Source organism: Panthera leo, chromosome B4 (assembly GCF_018350215.1).
Source record: "Panthera leo isolate Ple1 chromosome B4, P.leo_Ple1_pat1.1, whole genome shotgun sequence".
NCBI classification, from domain to species: domain Eukaryota; kingdom Metazoa; phylum Chordata; class Mammalia; order Carnivora; family Felidae; genus Panthera; species Panthera leo.
This window is the reverse complement of record NC_056685.1, coordinates 57208885-57230473: the sequence shown is the minus strand read 5'-3', so window position 1 is coordinate 57230473 and position 21589 is coordinate 57208885. Positions and strand designations below refer to the sequence as shown.

Genomic DNA, 21589 nt, shown 5'->3' with positions numbered 1-21589 from the left:
GGTGCAAGGACAATTGGTTATCCATATGGAAAAAAGTAAAATTAGATCTTGGTGACAGAATAAATTCCAGGTGGCTTGAAAATCTGAAAGTGGAAAGCAAAACTTCAAAAATTCTACAGTTAAAAATTGGAGTATTTTTATGACCTCAAGTTTAAGTAGGATTTCATAAAGGAAAAGGTTAGTAAATTTGGCCTCAATAAGTTGCATTTTCTATACATCAAAAGAGACCATGAAAAGAACTAAACAAAACAAAACTAAGCCACTAACAGGAGATATTGTAAAACCTATAGCCACCAAATGATAAGCATTTAAAACTTCAGCAGAAGAAAAAAACAAACAAACAAACAAACAACCTAATAGTAAAATGGGCAACAAGGATAAACAGGCATCTTACTTATGTGCCCAATAAAATTATCTGCAACTTCACCACTTGTGATAGAAATTCAAATTAAAATAATATACCATTCATACTCATCAGATTGCCACAAATGAATGGCAGTGTCAATGTTGATAAGGGTGAAGAGCAGTGAGAGCTCTCCTACAATTTTAGTAGTAGTGGAAATTGGTACAGTGACTTTGGAGTGCAATTTGGCAATATTTGATTGGAAGAAAATGAACAACTGAAATTTTTCTGACAAAGTATAAGGTTTATTCATTTAATGGTTAAAATGAATGAACTAGGATGACAAGTATCAATACAGATAAACGTGAAAATATTATATTCTTTTGATATAATGAATTCTTTTTGGACAAAATGGAGAAAAGTTCCTTTGAGGGTGTTGATCATGGAACACACGGTTTGGTGACATTTTGACTGGTTGAATAGCCCTAACCACAAAGTATTGATTAACAGATTGGGTAAGAAAGGTATTGTACCCATTACCATTTTTTATTATTAACAAACCACTTCAAAACTTAGCGGCTTAAAACAGCCACCATTTTATTTAGCTCATATTCTTGTATGAATCCAATTTGGATGGTTGGGGCGTCTACCCATATGGTCTTACTTCCTCTAGTATATTAGCTCAGGCTGTGTGTGGAAATATTTGGGGTCTAAAAAGCAGCAAGAGTGAACACTCCCCAAACACAAGTACTTTCTTGGACCACTGCTCATGTTAGATTTAGGGTTGGGAAAATAGACTTTACCTCTTAATGGGAGCAGCTGTAAAGTTACATTGTAAAAGGGTATTCATACAGGTGTGGGAAGAATTTGTGTACGTTTTTACAATCAATTATAGGTGTCTTTACACAGGTATCTTGTCTTGATCTGTGAAACTTTTACATCAGTTACTTGGATAATGATCCTTAGGGTCCGCTCAACATGCAGCCTTTAGTAAAATGGCTTAACCCCAATTTTAGTACAAAGGACCATTAGGTCTAACCAGTTTCTGCCAGAAGAAGAGTCTGTAGGCTTTATGGGCCAGACCATCTCTTGTGGGGTGCGATTTACTGGGGAAGCAGACTACTTCAAGAGATGCCATGTGGTTCAGCCTCTAAAAGTTAGGACAGATATCGCTTCCCAGGACTGGATAAGAAGTATAATATTCTGCTGGTCCAATAATGTAGAGACCCTGTTTGTAAAGAGAGAATTCTCCTTGGTGGGGTCATTAAAGTAGATCCAATTAAATAATTGGAAAAAAAATCAATAGCATTTGGCCCAGGACTAGAAAGTAAATACAATTTTCTTTAGAGATGTATTCTTCCCCAAAATAACAGAGAAAGAAGACGATGAATGAGATAAATTCAGCCACACCCACTTTCCTGTAACCTGAGGACTTTCTTCAGGAATAGGGGTGGGATGAAAACCAATGCCCTTGAGGTCAAATGGGTTTCCCTTCTTCTAGGGTACCAACATTCTGCGTGGACTCTGGTTGAAAGTATGTAGCAGTAACCAGCTAAGCAGAAACCAACTTAGCTTCTAACTGTGATAAAAGATACTGGGGTTGTGGGGAGAACTGAAGACAGGTGGGGGCACAGGGTGGAGGGAGCAGACAAGGATGGGATACAACAAACCTAAATAGTTACCATCCATTTGGTAGTTGAGCTATGGGTCATCACTGTTTTCTTCTTTATGTTTTATGAAGTTTTCAACAGCTATAATGAGCACATATAATGTTAAAATCAAGAGGAAAAGAAACTTTCTCAGAGCCAGGATTTAAATTGGGCCAGATACTGTACATTATTCACATTTGTACCTCATACCCATTTTAATACTAAATAGGTGCCACTCTCTAAATGTTTATTGAATGCATGCTAAAATTATAGGGAGTTCAGTTTGGCTTGCGGTGAGAAAGAATTTTCTAGGATGTAAAGTAGTTCAAAAATGCAGTGCTCTGTCAAGCAGTAAATGCCATCCCACAAAGCACCCAGACAGAGGCTGGATTAAACAAGCAATATCTTGGAAAGAGTTAATAGTCTGATTGCAGATTTCAGGTAAGGCATCATGGGGGAGCTTGCATTTAAATAGATGAGTAGAATTTCAGTAGGTGAAAAAGGAGGGGGTAGGTGGAAATGAAAGAATAGTTAGAAAAAAATAAATGACTAGATGACTCTAATAGCCCCCACCTAACTAGGATTTCCGTGTATCACATCTTGAGAGACTGGATTCTTTTAAAGAAAAATACTATAGTTTCAATCTTAGAATGGATTTCTTTTATGCTGGTAAATCGTTTTTGCCATTTGCCTCTGTCATCCCATTACTGGACTGTTTCATTAAAATTTATTATAGAACAGTATCCCCTATTCACTTTATACTTCCTCTTTTTTTGTGTGAAAATCTAATTTGTATTTTAGATGCTTTTCAAATTTCAAATTTTGCCATTAGTTTCATTCAGTAAGACATCATTGATACAATGTACAACAAAATATCATTAATAATTTTGTTATGATATAGAATTCTATTTCATTCGTATTCTATATTCCCTTTATTGTGTTTCAGCTTAAATACAAGACATGTGATATTTAAAAAACATCAATACCTACTGTGTATTCCTCTGAGAAGTCGAGCGTGTCTGAAATATTGTGATTTCTTGTCAGGCAACGTCGCAAAGCAAGTTTATTTTTTGAATTGGTGAACAAAGAGCCAAACTTAAGAACGCACTTGGGCTTTGTTCTTCAAAAGTTGTTCTGAATGACAATTAAAAGAAAGAAAGTACAGAAAATAGAGCAGCAGAACTCTTGCTCACTGGAATGTTTTTCAGGTTTTTCCATAAGGTGTCGACACTTCTCTGTCAACTTGTAGGCTCGAAAAACAACAAAAAGCAGTCTTGTCTGTCAGGTGTTCAGTGGCATCCCTCTCCAAATCCTCCCAAGAGCACAGAGCTCTAGTTCAGATATTTCGGTGTTACGCAATTTAGTCTGTCTCTAAATGTCAGTCCCTACGGTCTCATGATTTACTTTCAGATTGGGTGCCCAAAACGCACCGCCAATTACCCCGAAGTGCTTAAGGCACATATCTTGCTCTATCTGACACTGAGAGTGTATTGGTACAAGTAAGCTGTGAACCAAAATAATGAAATGTACAGTAAAACTTGCAGATACTTTGGATATATTTTAATCCAAATATTTCCATTTATCCAAATATTTGTCCAACAGTCTGATTTTTTTTTCCGCTGAGGGGACTCACTGACCATAGTTATTTTCTTATATTTGTGCCTTTGTTACAGATAATCCTACTAATATATAATTTTATTGTCTCACTTGCAGGAGCCGTATGTTTCCTTGAGCTCTCGGGCTGTTTTAGTCAGTGGTCTTTAACCAGATAGTAAGAAGGAACACTTTATCGTTCCAGGAGCGCTCTTCATGGTCACACAGAAATGTAAGTGAATGAGTTTATGTTTCCCTTCCATTAGCCAACTATCATTACAAAGTGAGGCAAATAATTACTTTCCCTGAGTGTGAAGTTAAGGATTTGGAAAAGACACTTGCAAATGATGGATTTGCTGTTTCCTTTAAAAGCAAGATCTACGTCAACAAAAAGTATAAGAAGATTAATAAGGATAAGAAAAAAATTACAATATGAGGTAATCTCCATTTTATGGGGATTTCAAGATATTTTAAAATCACATATTCTGATTCTTAGTCATCTAAAATATTTAGTCATTAAACGCCTATTTTGGGCATACTGATTCTTTGTCCTTAAATTGTTATACCTGCTCTTATTCCTTTCATTGAAGGAAAAAATACACCTATATGCTTTCCATTTCTTATGTAATAGATGTAGTTTAATAATTGCAAAAAGCTACTAGAACTACTTTATATAAATGCTTTTATTATCCCAAACACTTGTAGAGAGCCAACTAACTTTACAGAAATGAAGAAGGAAATATAGTAGCTGAGAATCCCCACATTCAGAATACATCTTTCATTTACTTTAACTATTCAGGTCTCATCTTAAAGAATTCCTTATAGGAATCTCTATGGCAATCTGGTGTTTAGACCAGAGAGGAAAGCACATAAGGCATGGGCATTTTACCAGTCTTTCTGCTCTTTGTCATATGCTGTTTGGTTATCACCTAGAGGGTACTTCTGTGCCTCAATTTCCCACATTTATCAAAGATGACAATATAACTCTGTAGCATATACATTAAAAGATTAACAAAAATTAAGTTTTCTATTTGATTAATTTTTCTATGCATGAATATATAAAGACATTTGTGTATAATCATATATACATTCCTAATATTCATATATAAAAATAAAACCTAAAGCTCATTCTTTAGGATGTCAGGGCATTAAAATATTCATGCCAGTTTTTCCAATATATCAATTTATGGGACTAGATCTGGCAAAGCGATCATTTGTAATGATGACTGGAATGCAGATGGTTTTAGTGACTGTATATAGAAACTGGGGGGAAGGGAATAGCAGTCATTCTTTGTTTTTTTAGGATGAGGCAGAAAATCTGCTCTCTCCTTGATATGGAGGAATTTGTTAGAAGCAAGAGCTAAAATAAGGAATTATTGATCAGCTAGAAATTATGTTTCTTTTATCTTCCCTCTTCACTAATATTTTTACCCTCTGAAATGTACAGATATTTTCACACAGATATGTTACTGACTTTTGGATGAATACCAGTATTTTTCATTTGCAACCAGTATATTACTGGTGTTATCTAAATACTCTTTAAGGAGTCATCAGCAATTTTATTATAAGTATCTCAGGCATAAAAACTGATAATTAAACATTTTGTTACTTTATTCAGTAAATTGGAAATGATTGTGAACCATAGGATACAACCCTTCTACGGGGTGCAATTCAGAAGGCCGAGTGAACAAGGTGCTTTAAAAATTACTTCTCTTTTAAATATATGTCCCTAATTAAGATTTACTGCCATAATGGACTGCTGTTGTCGATAGGATTGTATAATGTTTCTCAAATGTGTTGAGATGGAAACGTTTGTGAATGACTGATTTAGGGGAAAAAATATTTTATCATTGTAAGAATCTATAGCCATATTCAAGTGGAAACAGCAAATCATCCGAAATAGTAGTGATCAGAAGATAGATAGCTAGAAGGAAGACTAAAATTAGCCTGTAGTGTTTAGTAAATCATTCAAAATATCTTAATTAATATTAGATTGCCAGATTATTCACTTACATTCAAGTAATCAAATCCGTATGTGTGTCTCCTCTCCGTGCTTCCCCTGCTCTACCAAATAGTGTTTGATAGTTTCTTCTGGATTCGGCAGGTATGCATGGCAATGTTTGGTAGTTCAGTGTCAATGCAAGCCTCACTAAGGCAGCTTTTGCTAGCAGAAACTGTGATACTATGCTGCTCTTATATTAATGAGAAAAAAAACGTACCACATTATATAAATGACAACAGTGGACAGTTGCTAAAACAGCTTCTCCAGAGGTCATCATTATTGGGGGTGGGGAGAAGTTCAGTCTATCTTCAAAATGAATCCTTTCTGTTAAAATCTACTTTCGCCATTAGACTGATATTGAAAATATGTAGGATCAATATATTTTTGATTCGGTAGCCCTGTGTTGATACAACCTTGATTTACTGGGCAAAGAAGCTGAGATTTATGGTCATGGGTGTCTATACTTCCTTTTAAGAATTCTAAAATGTAAGCTCAGAGGTTCTCACTCGTTGCTCACAGCATTCCTAGGGGAATGTAAAACCCTCTGCCTGCTTTTTGGCCCATTTCTGGGATATTAGTTGGAAGAATGGTGAAGACTAAAGAGGCCTGTCTTTCTCTTCATTATACTGAGACCCTGTTGGCTGTATTTGTGGGGGGTGGGGGTGGTGCGCAGAAACAAGATGCTTTTATTTTTGCCTGTTACTTGAATAAATGGAGGCTGTAAATATTTAGATCCATATACTTTTAAGTACTATTAAAAGGAAGATTTCCAAAGAAGAAAAAATATTTAAGAATCGTTTCCTAGAAAAGTGGGATGGATTGTTTCCTCATATTCCAAACATATTATTTGCAGTAGAAAATTAAATGATCTCAGAATTTATAACTGGAGGTTACACCTTAAATTGAAGTTTCTTGCTCCCCAATATATCACATTCATAATCACTTTGCAGGGCATTTTCTCTCAGCTGGAATAAAGAACATATAATCTGCCATTTTAATCATTTTATCAAAGATAAATTTATCTTCCCCATGTAGACCTTTACACTCTAGTAACCAAGTAGATCTGCCTGACACTTGTAGGCAAAGCACCTAATTGGTTTTATTCCATATACTTTAATAACCACATAAAAGTAAAAATGGACACAAGAGAAGATGAGTAATAAAGATAAGGAATATTTATTGCTTCATATTACTGTTTAAATATGTGCACAAGGAGGGCATCACAATTAAACCACAGCATCTGTCTTTGAAAATTTGTCGTTACAACCTTTTGTCTTATCAATGCATTTCACTCATAATTATGATTAATATTCTGGTAATTTATGGAACAATAATTATTATTGCTAATGATTATGCAATAAAAACAATCTAATATATATGTGCATATATATACATATAGCTATAGATAGATATACATTATGTACATTGTGGGGAGGGAGGGAGAAAGAGAGAAAGAGAGAGAATGCACTTGGTAGTTCTTTAAACATGTGGTTGTACTGTAGCTGCCTGGGCAGTGTCCAATATGTAGAAACATATGTAGGAGCCGTTGGTACTAAGTTAATTAAATGTATATTTAAATAATTAAGAAAACAGGTCATTCTAAATTTTGTGAAAACATGATATTTATATGTCATTTTTGTTTAAAGATCTTGGAACCCTGTCTTTGGCACTTTGGAAGTATTCTTGAAATATTGCTGGGACAAAAATAATGATTCATTGAATGAATGAATATAACATTCTAAACCTTGAATATTTGATTATATTTTTGTATTTTATAGTCATGTGTTCAATGAGTTTGAAAATCCTCACCACCCTCAGTGGATTTGTATATAGTGACTAATTTAAAAGGAAAAACAAAAAACAAAAAACAAAACCAGAACTGTTTTCCTGAATGTTTTGACTCTCCTGGGCTTCTTAGGCCCCTCAGACTCCATGGAGAGAACTATAGTTACTAGAAATGAAATAATAACATCATTTTTAAAGTTTGATTTCATGGGTGAAACATCAGTCCCTGGGAAATCATTTCTGAAGTTTTCTCCTGCCCTCTAGCTCCATTAATATATTTTGAAACTAAATTTTCCTAAGGTGTGGCAGTTTACTCTTCCTCCTCCTTTTCCCTCCCTCTCTCCCTCCTCCCCCCCTCAACGTCCACTTCTTGTTTGTGAAATTCTATAATCCAAAGTCTGTGAGTTTAAGATTACTTTAAAAACAAGCAAATGGATTTTCTATTCTTGTGACATTTATACAGGTACTGGGGGAATTAGCACGCACTCTCCATTGTTTCTTGAATCATGTCTTAAGGGGAAAACATTCTAAGGTTATGTAGCCTGCAGTATATACTGATTTTACCCAATACTTGAGAGGTTTTAAATTATTTGCAACCAGCAGTTTCTTAACTAAGGTTTATTTTGACAATGAAAAAAAATGTACAATGTTTTCTCTCCCTTAAGAGCCAAATTGTTTGCCAGTGCTGCCTTTGGGAAAATGGATGGTAATAGGGAAAATGGTTTTTAAATCATTTGGTATACTCTTGGCCTTCTTAACTACCCAAAAGAAAATTTTTGATTTGGCAAAACTAGTTTGAGTTGAGAAATGCTTTAAGAACTATTTTATTACCAAGTAAAATATTATTAGTGTAATTTGATTTTTTGTTTGTGTTTTTAAGCATAGGCTCGCTTGTCTGTGTGGATAACTTATACTGTTTATCTTAATTTGGGGGATTTTTTTTTTTACTAATTTGAGTGTGCTGAATAAGCTTTTATTTTGAAGAGGGCATTAAAGGGAGAGATACTTTTAGAGTTAATTTCTTTGTCCCATTAATAGTAGTTTGTGATTTCTTTTCCAAAAATTAATAGTAGTTTTTCTTTTCTGTTAATGACAAGTTTTTTTTTTTTCCAAAATGGAATAGTTTTTTCTTCTTTCAGCTGACAAAATTTGAAACCCTTGGTGGAATCTTTCTAGATATACCTCCCTCCATTTATTAGGAAGTTGTCACCTAAGGAAACTGCTATGTTGTAAATGTGGGACTTAATCAGCCCATGACTACTAATATACATGTATATAATAGCCAAATAATTAACAAAGCATAGTTATGTAAAAGCATGAAATTAAATATTTGTTTAACATAATGATACTGGCAATTATTCATTGTGGATAAGAATGAGGTCTTTGAGGTCAGAATGCTAATCCAACAACTTGAATGCTGCCACTAACTGTGATCTTAGGCAAGTTAGCTAACCTCAGAAATGGGCACAATTATTGCAGCTCAGAGCTATTTTGAGAATTAATGGAGATAATGTATATGGAATGCATAGAACAGAATTCCTGGCATGTGGTAGGCTGGAGCCCCAGACTCAACTGTGCAGTTTTCCCATGGCCCAAAGGAGCCCAGTTGAGGAGATGAATAGGGGTGAACAGAGCTGACATTCACCTCTTGCACCTCTTTCTGGCTAAGTTCTTGTTTGCTGGGAAAGGTCAGTCCAAAGGATGGGGCCTTTTATTTTGAACAAAGGTACTGGGTTGGAATGTGGTGGCTCTGTGGGTCAGCTGTCTTTATTATCACCCTGTAAGAACACATACCCTCCATTTTCAGGTGGTCTTTGGGAATTTTGAAGTCAGCCTGTCTTCCACATAATCCTTATGAAAGTGTGATATGGACACTTTCTCCACAAGGTAGTTAGTGAATAAAGGAGGGGCGCCCGGGTGGCTCAGTCAGCTCAGGTCATGATCTCATGGTTCATGGTTTTGAGCCCTGCATCAGGCCCTGTGCTGACAGCTCAGAGCCTGGAGCCTATTTCAGATTCTGTCTCTGTCTCTGTCTCTGTCTCTGTCTCTCTCTCTCTCTCTGTCTCTCTGCCCCTCCCTGACTCATGCTCTGACTCTCTCTCTCTCAAAAATGAATAACCTTAAAAAACTTTTTAAAATTAAAAAAAAAGAGTGAATAAAGGAAATATCCAAATGATTATACTGAAGCTCCATTTAACATTATTGACATTTTACAAAGCTTATTAATCAGGAGCAAGACAGCCATAGTTAAGATTTAGCATTTCTTATAATGGGACAGCTATTAAAGGACAATACACACCTTTTGAATTTCCACTGAAGTTATAGAATTAAATCAAAGGTAAAATGTGATTCAAAATTGCATGAGGAAAACCATTTTTTGAAATTGAAGATAATTGATAATAACTACAAAGTTATCGTAACTGGTAGGTTGGTTGCGTGCTTGAATTGGTGAAGTGTTATGTTTATATTTTACTGTGTTCTGAAATAAAGTGTACAAAGACATATTTTTAAACTGAAATTTCATTTTAAAAATGCCACACATAGGGCTTTAGTTAAAGGACAGTAAAGGAGCAAAATGATGAATCAGGAATTTTAGGTTTTGGAAAGTTATACAAAATATGAAGTCTGTTATATTTTGAAGCTAACACTGGAGGGAAAAACAACTCTCCCATGTTTCAGTTATACTAAGGAAATTAAGTGTGAATTCTAGCTCTACAGGAGACTTTCATGTAACCATTTTACTGACTCTACTTCATCCTTTTGTTTCTTGAATCTAGACACAAACCACATTTTTCTCCTTGGAGCTTTCTTCCCTCTCTACTGCCTTTCTTCAAATATTATTTGAAGGATGTATTGAGTTGGCAATTTCACATGGTCGAACCATTTATAGATCCAGCCAGCCTGGTGTAAGACCTTTGTGATCACATTGGCTCCTTTCCTCTTCTCAGCCACCATATCTGGTTTCCAAAGCACATTTTTTTTTTCTGTTTCATGCATCTTCTCCTTTCCTTTGGCACAGAAAAAACCCCATTCTCTCATCCCTTCTCATTTGAAATCCTCAAGTAGACTTGGAGGTCCTTATCCGGCTCCCCATCTCTTCCTACACCAATCGATTGCAGTTGAGGATAGCACTTAAGGGCCACCAGCTACACTATGGCCTCAATCTGAACTTCCAGACCTGCCTTGCCCTAATCCCATATAAATAGCATCATCAAATAATGGGCCACTAAATATTCCTTATTATAATCCACATGTTTCTGTTCCCTTTAGTGTTCTTTTTTACCCCTTCCCCAAGTTAAATTCTGTACATCTCATTCTCAACCCTAATATACTTCCCATGATGCTTTTCAGGTGGGAATTCAAAAGCTACCATAGATTCTATCCAGCCTGCCTGCCATAGTGGGGAATTTGCACTTTCAATTTGTACAATGAAAGAAATCTTATACCTATTTGTGTATCTACTGCCCTTCACACAGTGTGACTGATTATACTGGTTTAGATGTATGTCATTCCAGCATATGATAAACTGCATTAAGATATCCTCGTTGTATATTGTACTCTACCATTGTTTGGTGTAATGCCTGGCAGATAGAATATGCTTAATACTATAGAATAAATAGTGAAGAGTTTTGGGCTTACTACACTGTTTAAAATGACATATATGTGATTATATGTATTTGGCCTTTATTATTGACAGCATAATATCTGGTGACATACTCACTGTTAGTATCTTTTCCATCTGCTAGAGAAAGGAGATCCCTTAACTCACTTGGTAATGTTTAATCTTATTGCTTATAAAGGAAAAATGAAAATTTTGTTATGAAATTAATTGAATAGACATGGGAAATTATCAGGCATTTGATTAATAAATACAATGTTAGTTTTTATAACACATGAAAATTTATGTACTGTAAAGGAAATGGTCATTCCAACATTTAAACAATTACACAAATTATTTTCTATACTGTAAGAAAAAGCCCTCTTTTTAATGTCAGGACAGCTGAGCATACCAAAAATAACTGGAGAGTTCGTTGCCTTTATTACTATTAAGTATATTATTATGTCCTTGTAAAATCATCAAAAAAGATGAGGTATACTCCTAATGATCAGTGGTTTAAAGTCAATGTGAAGAAATAACATAAACGTATTAATGATAAGATGATTACCTGGTTGAAATCTCAACAGCACAGATTTCTATGGTTTAAATTAAAAAGAAAAATTAAGGAGGGGAAAAAAAACCAGGCAAACGGTATTTGTATTCCTGGATTTCAGGTGAGGTACCTACATTTTCCTTGTATTTTTCTTTCTCATTAACTGTAGAAACCCATAGATATAAGTCTCTGTGCAGCTCCAAATGCCCCCGCTCCATTTAGGTGGTATTTCCAATAAGGGTACTGTTTCTTGCAAAGAATATTACATCTCACTAATTGTCCTACAAATCCCATTCTTAATTAAAATCAAAATCTTCATTGCAACAACTTTACTATATAGCTTGCAAATATGTGCTCTTCTTGTTTGTTTGGAGGACGATGCTCTGGATACATCTTTTTTTTCTTTTTTTCTTCGTTCAAAAAGGAGCAGCCCTGGTGAGAAAAATTTACAGCAATTGATTTTGTTTGTTTGTGGCTGCAGCCATAAAAACTCCCAAGCAAAACTAAATAGTGCTTGTGGGGCACAAGCATGGTGGTTCATGGGTAAACAGTAAGTTTTATAATACTATTAATGTTAGACAAGAAGACAAGGTATAATAATTCCAATTTCCTCATTTGTCTCCGTTTTGTACTAAATTGTGCGCCCCATCATGCATATGCTGGCTATAATGTGACATATTTAATTCTGCATTTAGTCTCTGCTTTGTTACACATGCACGAAAATAGCAAGTCAGCTTCTCAAATGCCATGGAGCGGCCCTCTAACAACAACAACAAAAATAATTAAATACAAAATAAGTTTGAATAACAGTAATGGTGGGAAAATCTATCCTAGGGTTCATTCTTTTTACAGGGAGTTGGCAAACCAGGAAGAATAGACTTTGTCATGTGCAAATATGGTGACCATAAATGGTGCTAGAGGCTTTTCCATTGTCCTCTGAGTTTGCCATGAGAGAAAGCGGGTGAGAGAAAGAAAGACACGTTTGATAGAGTTGTGAAGAATGTTTGAATGGCTATTGGGTGTTGAGCATTGTCTTGCAGTGACCTCAATTCGGTACAGTAGAGACCCTTGAAAGCACTGTCTGAAGTCACAATACCACTATTCTCCTCCATTTACTAAAAGGGATTAGTTAAAAGGGTGACGTTCCGTGCAGAGAGTTCCAAGTATTCCATGAAACAAAGGGCTCTGAAATGTTTTTGAAGTTATTTTTAATTGAGTTGAACTAATTTAATAAAGGTCCTACGGAGGAAAAAAAAATAAAGGAATGTGATTGTTTTATGATTCCTCACAGATGGAATGGACATTTATAGCATACTTTTCCTTTAGTGTTCCAGAGAACAGTAGCTCCATTTACAGCTACTGTTAGCAATTTAAAACTGCTCCAAAATGAAGTCTTTCAAGAAGTTGACAGCTTATAAATAAATCTGTCTGATAAAATTGAACATAAACTGCATCTGTGGTTAGTTTGCCAAAATTAATTCTACATTTAATTAGAGATAGCAGTCAAACATATTTAATAAAAAACAGTCTTGGAGAGTAAATCAAATGAAGTCAGATTTTAGCAGACGTTTTGCATTTTTTTCCAAGGAGTGATGAAATGACCTCACCTCTCCGATTCCCAGTTATATGGCAGCGTGGGCTCTGTAGCGTTATGGGGAAGCCAGTGAGTTCACACTGCTTGGAAAGGTTCCTTGCTCAGCTTAGGGTAAAGAGAGAAAACGATCATTTTGTGATTTTGCTTGATTCCATCATTAGGTTTTACTTTGATGCCATATGTATTAAACTAACAAGTTAATAAGCACATTACTGCTAATGATTACAGAGACCCAGCTAAGGTAATCCTAATTTATATATGTACCAGTACAGAGAATTGTCCTTATTTTTTTTTTTCTGATTTCATTGCCAAGCTTGTTTTCTTTTGTTTTGTTTTGTTTTAATTTAACCATCACAATGAGACATATGAAAATCATACACTAGCAACAATGCCATTTCTTCCTGTAAAAAGACTTAGGAAAATCACCTTTGCTTATCAAATATTTGTGCTCACTCTGCATGGTTTAAGCAATGTGGCACAGTTGTGGAATCCTGGGGAAGATGCAAAAGCACACAGATCAATCAGAATGCAGCAAACAATATTTGGGGACAAAAGTGACTTACGGTTCAAAGGGCAAAGAAGCAGATCTTCAAACACTGGAAGTTTCAACACACAATCCATAGTCCTAGGTGAAGTGTGCAGACAGACAATAGACACTAGTATTAGCAATAACAGTTTCTTTCCAATTTATGTAAAAATGATATGCACCTTCACAAATGCATACAAAAACTAGAGTCAATTAAACCAGCTTTTATTTTGATCTTTTAAAGTAGGGGAGGTTACTTTCTAGTAATGAGGAAGAATTTAAGAAATGTGGTAAGAGATTATGTGGCTGTACTTATTAGTTAATATCAAATTTGGATTAGACACTAAACATTAATTTATTGAGCCTCCTCTATATTCTTAGTGTTAGAATCATAGAGATGGTTAATCTTTACTGAATATTTTTTCCAAAACATCTACGTGTTTTGGAATCATGCAGTTATTAATACTACTTCTGACAAATATGCAAAGGCATTTTTTCTACTTCTTCAAGTTTTGTTTAGATATTTTGTTCTTTCAGAAGAGCATTTTTATTTTTACATACATGACTTTGTCCCCAAGTAACTTTATCAAAATTTTGCTACTTTTTTTAGAATAATAGGAAGTAAAAGTAGAACACCCTTATTCCTGAATTTGAACAATGTGTCATTGTTGTGAGGTTTGCTCAGTGAGCCTTACATTACTTGTATTCTGAATAAATGAAGAAATGGAAATGTATGCAATGCACAAATTCTACCTAGCAGACCCATTCAGTTCTGTCCTGGAATAATTACACTGTTCTAAAACTCATAGGTGGACTTAAATACTAATGCATTACAGTTGTTAATTACTATCAAAATACAAACCAGCAATAGGCTGTAGCTAGGGAGAAAAAAAAGGTTAAAAATCAGCTCAAGAAAGAGAAATTGACCAACTCAATCATGCTGTAGGATTTAAATCATCATTAAGGTACCCCAAAGGATATCTTTGACTGATCTCTTTAAGAATTCATATATTGGACCTGAAGAAATAATCATTTTAATCAATGGTTTCAAATTCATTATATATGTTTCAGTGCCATTAGAGGATTAGGATATTAATGCAACTGTGTAGCTAAATACTAAATGACTATCACTCTCATTTAATAAAAATACAAATAAAACAAGCTTCTTCCTGATTTAAGAAGGGTAAAAATATATTTATCTTTTCTGTGGATCCTTGAACAATAACTTCTTTCCCAAAATTTTGTTAACAACATTGTTATAATTTATAAAATAAACAGCTTTAGAAAAAATGGGTTAACAATCACATGGTTTCTTGTGGGCTTGTTAGCAGTTAATTTTATGTTGGGCAAATCACTTATCTCACTGGGTCAAGATTTCTTCATCTCTAAAATGAAAATATTGACTAGAACAATTCTAAAGCCTTGTTCTCTGATTCCATGGTTAGTGCATTCCTACCCACCCTACTTCTTTTTCCTCAAATTTCAAACAAATGCCATGTCTTTTCATCATTTTGGCTGGCTCATGAAATTGAACAGAGCAAAACTAATAAGGAAGGGAGATACAATTTGAAATTAGACACCATTGTAGCTTTTGCTGTATCATCAGATGTACAAGATTAATGACAAATAGAGAAGTAGATCAGTAGATGCTCTCAAGACATTGATGCAGAAGCCCTAGGTCATAGTAACAGAATTTCTATTTGAATGTTTTCTCTAATACTGAGGAAAACATATTATCCTTTCATTTCTAAGGAGCTTAAGAGGTTTGGTTAAGAAATGTCTAAAAAGGTGCTCTGCAAAGATGTATATTCTTGAAGTGCTAAATAAAGTTGTCAAGCGCCTTGTGGGTCCTTGAAATCAATACATTGGCTTGGATTTAGGGTTTGGGCCTTCCAGAGAGCACAGAGAAAATTGCTCTGAAGCATCAATGCTTCCACCTTACTGCAGGTTCTCACCATCTGTCACAGTGTATCACAGATTTCTCCTGAGTAGACTCCTTGCCTCGTCTCTCTTGTTACAGATCCATTTATCTCATTGATGATGCCAGTTATCTTTTCAAAATGCAGATCTGGTTATGTCATCTTCCTGATTGAAAACCTCTAATGACTTCCAGTTGCCTAGCTGATAGAGTCTAAACACCTAAGCCAGGTAAACAAGACCCTTATCTATCTTACCCAAACAGAGCTTTCCATCTTCCTCTTTATGCAGTTATTCACCCTGGTCCAGGACGTGCACCCTTCCGTTCACAGCCTTGAACAACTGGCTCATCTTCAAAAGCCAAGAGAAATATCATCTCTTCTATCAAGCTTTCCTTTTCTCAGGCACCTCCCTAATATGTGATTCATTCTCTCTCCCTCTCCCTCTCTGTCTCCCTCTCTCTTTCTCGCTCTCCCACCACCACCACCCCTCCCTGTGTCTTCCATATCTAGTGTGCTTCTGAGTCACCTTTTTTTTTAAACCTGTTTTTAAAATATCTACCACTAAGCAAGGCGCATATAAGAATAAATAAAGTTAACTAAAGTTAACTCTGTAGGACACTAAAATGCAGCTGATACATGAGATTTGTTTTGTTGGCATGTGTTTTATGGAAGTCTCCTTTCACTTACGTACATACTGTAATATAAAATTTATGCCTTTTTTCCAAATTCTAATAATATGCCTATGCATTGTGTTTCAGTAAAATGTAGTTTGCATTTCTCCATAGGTTTTGATATTATTTAAGTATTTTCAAATTATTCTTATGGTTTTTCAAAGCTTATGTATTTAATGTAACATTCATAATTGCTATGGATATGTTGTTAAGATTTTAAATTGCCATTTTGAAGCCAAAACTGAGATTTCAGTGTGGAGATATATATATATATATATATATATATATATATATATATATATATATATATACACACACACACACACACACACAAAGAAAAGTACCACCTTATATAAATTAATAATTTCTTTTAATTGCCTCGAATGTTTCAGTCTCATGTGGATTTTTGAAGTAGTATGTAGCTTTGATGTTTTATTAATTATTTTCAAGGTGGCTTTCTTTCCAGAGCAAAGCATACATATTGATTTTGTGTATGATGAAGACTGAAATTTCTATCTTGGCACTGATACTTCTTGCAATCAGATCTAGAAAAGGGTTTGATCGTTTTGAAGCAAGTCTCCAACAGTTAACTGTTGGCTGCCAAAGTTCAATTTAGATAAGTGAAGGGGAAGAGTTTAGAAATTTCACACATTAAATGTGTGATGGGAAAAACCCAATATAATGTATTAAAGATGCAGGCTTTGGAAGGAAAACATGGAGTATCGTAAGAATTGTGTGCCAGTCTCCAAAGGTTTTCAGTTAGGTTTGGTTCAGAAAAGCCCTTGAATGTGTTGGAAGCAGATCTTGGAAGGGGCTGTGTGGTGTGTCAGGGAAAGCACCAGAGAGTCTTGGTTACACAGAGTCTGTAAAATCGACTGTGGTAGCATGACAAAAATTGGTCTGTGTGGTTTGCCACTGCCAATCTTCATGATTGATACAGATTGTTGGAGCCATATCTATCATATGGTGCTCCATATTGATTGTTAAAATCTGCAAAAATGAATTATTTGGAGTGTATTTTTCCATATCGTTGGCTGATTTTTCCTGCACCAAAGAGTTTAAAAGCATTTGACCTTTGCTCTGAATTCTTACTTGTTCCCACGACTAGAAGGAAACGATACCAGCATCTCTATTTATTATCCTTTAATAATGATGCTGTAATCTAATTCTTAATGAATATGGTAAAGGCTGCACATTTGAAAAGTCATTGTATAAAGGTGCTCAGTAAGTTAGTTCTATGTTTAGGGATGGCTTAGCTATTTTATTTTTAAAATTGCCATCCAGACTTTAAGAGAATTAGAAGTCAAATGGCAAATAAATTCTTTTAGAAGAACTTTCCGTCTTACCAGCCATTACCCAAAAAAGCAAGAAATAGCTCTGGATTTTTTTTCTTTTTGTAAAAGTGTTGGGATTGATCCTATTTATCTACAGAATTCAAATGCAACCAACATTTATAGGAAAATATGCCAGACTTTTGCGAATTGAAAAGATTGTGTGCATTTGCAAGAGGCAAATGACACAGGAGACTTTACTTTAAATCACCTATAATGTTAGGATCATTATAAAGTAAGCAGCCAGCATGCTGGATTGTACGGCTGGAAAGAACCCACATAAGAATGAAAACAGATGGTATTATCATTCTATCCCAAGCACTGTGTGGATTTTTTTGGTTAGAGTCTGATTAAGGTTTCAGAAATTATTAAGTGGATAGATAATAGAGAATAAGAAAATGAGAACACAGAGGGCTTGCCAAGTCTTTAATGCTCACTTAAACAAAACTGCCTGCAGGTTCAACAAACCCATTCCTGGGTTTTGTGGGTTTGCAAGGTCCTTCTCCAGAAAAGTTGTTTTGGGTGATGGTCACCATTTAATTAAAGGAATATCAAACTATATGTTTAGAAAGATAATAATAAGCCACCCAAACCCAGATGCTAGATGCCACACATGTTGGAGAAGGGCTATAAAAAAAAAGGCAAAAAACCCCCACAAAAAAACCCTAAACACTCCCACACTCTAGAAGTTGGATTTAAATGAAACCATTGGGGGGAAAGGACCATTTCCGTTTTCCAGTTGCAGTAATCTTTCTCCCCACTTTCCTTACTGCCTTAATCCACATCTAATTATCAGCTATCTCCATATTTTCCTCTCCACTTGTTATCTTCATTTCTTTTGATTTGCTAAAGTATATCTGACATATATGTGAAAGGAAGTAATATCTTGCCTTTGTGTGCGGGCATTTGTGCATTCTGAGTATTTCCTTTGTACTGAATTGTACATTAGTGTAATTTTATTTTGGCCTCCTCGGCTCCTTTGAAAAATATTCACGAATTAAACAGTCTAGCAAAAGTCAAACAAACAAACAAATAAAACTCAAGCCATGAGAGCTTGTGATTTCTTTCAGTTTGATTTTAGCTGAGGAACATTCAAACTTTGAATTTGCTTATTTCAACCATTTTTTTTTCTTTCTTAATTGTGGTTTCCGCCATACCTTTTAAAGTATAATTTTCTTAATTAAAATAGTAAAAAAAAAGTTTCTCAAATTCAGGTGGGCTGCTTTGGATTATGGCTCTCTCTCCTATGTATCTGTCTGCAGTTTTACAGCAACCACTTTTCAAATTAAAGCCTTTTTTCTCCCCCATTTCTTCTGCAGTACAGTGGACTCAGATCAGAGCCCTCTGATGTGAAAGGATGGGATTTTTAACTGACACTCTTGTCTGTTGAAAGAATAGTTCAACAACTGTATTTTTCATTTTCCATTTAAGTCTTACATGGTATAAAATAGGAAAACCTGGGGCGCCTGGGTGGCTCAGACGGTTGAGCCTCCGACTTCGGCTCAGGTCACGATGTCGTGGTTCATGGGTTCAAGCCCTGCATCGGGCTCTGTGCTGACAGCTCTGAGCCTGGAGCCTGCTTTTTATCCTGTGTCTCCCTCTCTCTCTCTCTCTGCCTCTCCCCTGCTCGCTCTCTGTCTCTCTCCCTGAAAAATAAACATTAAGAGTAAAAAAAAAAAAAAAAATAGGAAAACCTGTGAGATGCCAATGACTGTTAATGAAGTAAATGGTCTATCAACATGAAGGTAGCACCTTTATGTTTGGAGAATTAACAAAAGCAAAGCAATTAAAAGAGCAGAAACCAAATTTCCCACATGATGCAGTAGTCATAGTTAAGATTTCTGAGTAGGGCATAGAACTTTTGAGAGAGGTGTGATAATGCTTCAGATAAATGTTGAAAGCAAATTCAAAAGTGTGGTTTGAAAGGCTTTGAATTTTTTTTTTTCACACGTACAAGTTTTGTTCATGTGAAAAAAAGCAGGACTTCTCAAACTGAATGTTGAGCTTTTTTTTTTTTTTTTTTTTTTTTTTTTGTATAGAAACAAACATTGAGCCTGACACCAGGTTTGTGTGGGAGTAAGGTAAATTCGGGCTAAATGACTGATGTACTGTTTGGGTATAAACATTAGATTCCATATTGCAACTGTCTGTCACTACTTTTGTCATTAATCAAATAGGTAGTAAAATGTACAGCAATGCTTAAGTGTATTTAATGTAGTTAGTTTTTATAATCACTGCTGGTAGTTATCCAGGTACAGGTGGTAGCTTTCTTTTTTTCCCTCCCTGATTTAAGATTGTGAGATCCTTTATTGTTTCTCTATAGAATTGGCATCTGAGTATACAGATTTGATTTGATCTACTAAATTTGGTGTCATTTGTGATCTAGTGGCAATGCAGGATTTAAAAATCATGGACCTTACTGAAGTGTTAGGAGAGGAGGAGATAAATTCATTTGACTCCTGTGTGTGGCCTGATGCTAAGTCAAGCACATCTATATTCCTATGTGGAAATATATGTGAATGTAGAAGTAAAAAGTAAATTTGAAAAAGAAAACAACAAAAAGGAATTAGTGTGGTTCCATTGAACTTAATGCTATACACTGTCTATATTAAACTCTTTTTTTTTTTCCCATTCAGTTGGATTTGTTTAAAACGGCCTGTTAAAATTAATGGCACAGAAACATACATCAAGTAAAATCTTGTAATATCTCTGTAATATCTCATAATTTGGTTTGTGTTTGACCAAATGTTTTCATCATTACTCCAAGCTTGGTTTGGACCATCCAGGTGTTTTCAACTTTTTCAGCTTTCTAATTAAAACAAGCTTCCGTTTTATCTAATATGCTACAATGATTAAAATATCAATATAAGATAATGAGTTCTATTGTTTGCTAATATCAGGATATCCACTCTACCAGGTAACTTCAAGTCCTATGGTGAAATTCTCTTAGAACAAATAGGTAAATGGTATAGCTTAGCAAATTGCTTAATTTGGCTGCTATTACCAAGAGCTTTAGATTTTCCTTTTGACTTTGACCGTAGAATGTGGCCACCCCCTGATAGTTCCTTCTATTCATCTTCATGGTACATCTCTATGACAGTAATGTACTTATTGCAAGGATGAGTAGATGTTCAGGAATCACATATACACAAGAGAAAATATAATCATAGAGGAAAATCCAAGTCCAGCTTTGTCCCTCCCTCAATTAGAAAAAATTCTGTCATGTTAACTTATCCTGCTATTTTCCTGGTCTGGAATGCTTCCACTTGGAAATTGGTAGTTTGTTTGTTTGTTTGTTTGTTTCTTTCTTTCTTTCTTTCTTTTTTTCTTTTTCTATCCCTATTCCCTTTTTAGGTTGAACTCCTCTCTCCTAAGTGTTCAAACAATCCTTCTATTTTTGTTCTTCCATTACTACTATCATTTATATACCAATATAACATATGAGTAGCTCCTGGACAACAGGACTGCAATAGAGATTGGTGACTATATAAATATGTAAGACATTGTCTCTAGTCTCCAAATGTTATACTCTAAGTAGTAAGAGAAACCAGGTCCATAATACAGTTAAACAAAAATACAGATTATTCAGGTAGACTGCCAAAGGGGAGGAGATGGGGGATGGGTAAAATGGGTGAATATGGAGGAGTGGACTTCCAGTTGTGGAATGAATAAGTCATGGGGATGAAAGGTACAGCATAGGGGATGATTGTTAATGGCATCGTGTGGTGACAGGTGGTAACCACAGGTATGGGGAGCATAGCATAACATACAGAATTGTCAAACCATCTATGTGGCACACTTGAAACTAATGTAACATTGTGTTTCAACTATACTTCAGTTAAGAAAAAAGATAATAATAGCCAACATGTATATGGCGCTTACTCCGCGTGAGGCACAGTAATTGTGTTTTATCTATAGTGACTTAGTTTTTACCTCCCTAACTCTATCCTACTGATGAGGAAACCAAGTTGCACAGAAATCATGTTACTTGCCTATTGCTGAAAAGCAAATCCAAGCTTTGAACC

At 35.1% G+C, this 21589-nt stretch overlaps 1 protein-coding gene across 12 annotated transcripts in view; it reads left to right on the top strand.

The window, feature by feature from the left end:
* The window catches only part of SOX5 (SRY-box transcription factor 5), a 1003938-nt gene that overhangs the window by 449721 nt on the left and 532628 nt on the right, over positions 1 to 21589 (top strand). For all 12 annotated transcript variants that reach the window (XM_042946059.1, XM_042946058.1, XM_042946055.1 and 9 more), the window contains one exon: positions 3706 to 3817. In XM_042946059.1, the coding sequence (XP_042801993.1) occupies positions 3816 to 3817 (2 nt within the window). In that variant the 5' untranslated portion in view covers positions 3706 to 3815. The remainder of the gene's footprint in view (positions 1 to 3705; positions 3818 to 21589) is intronic.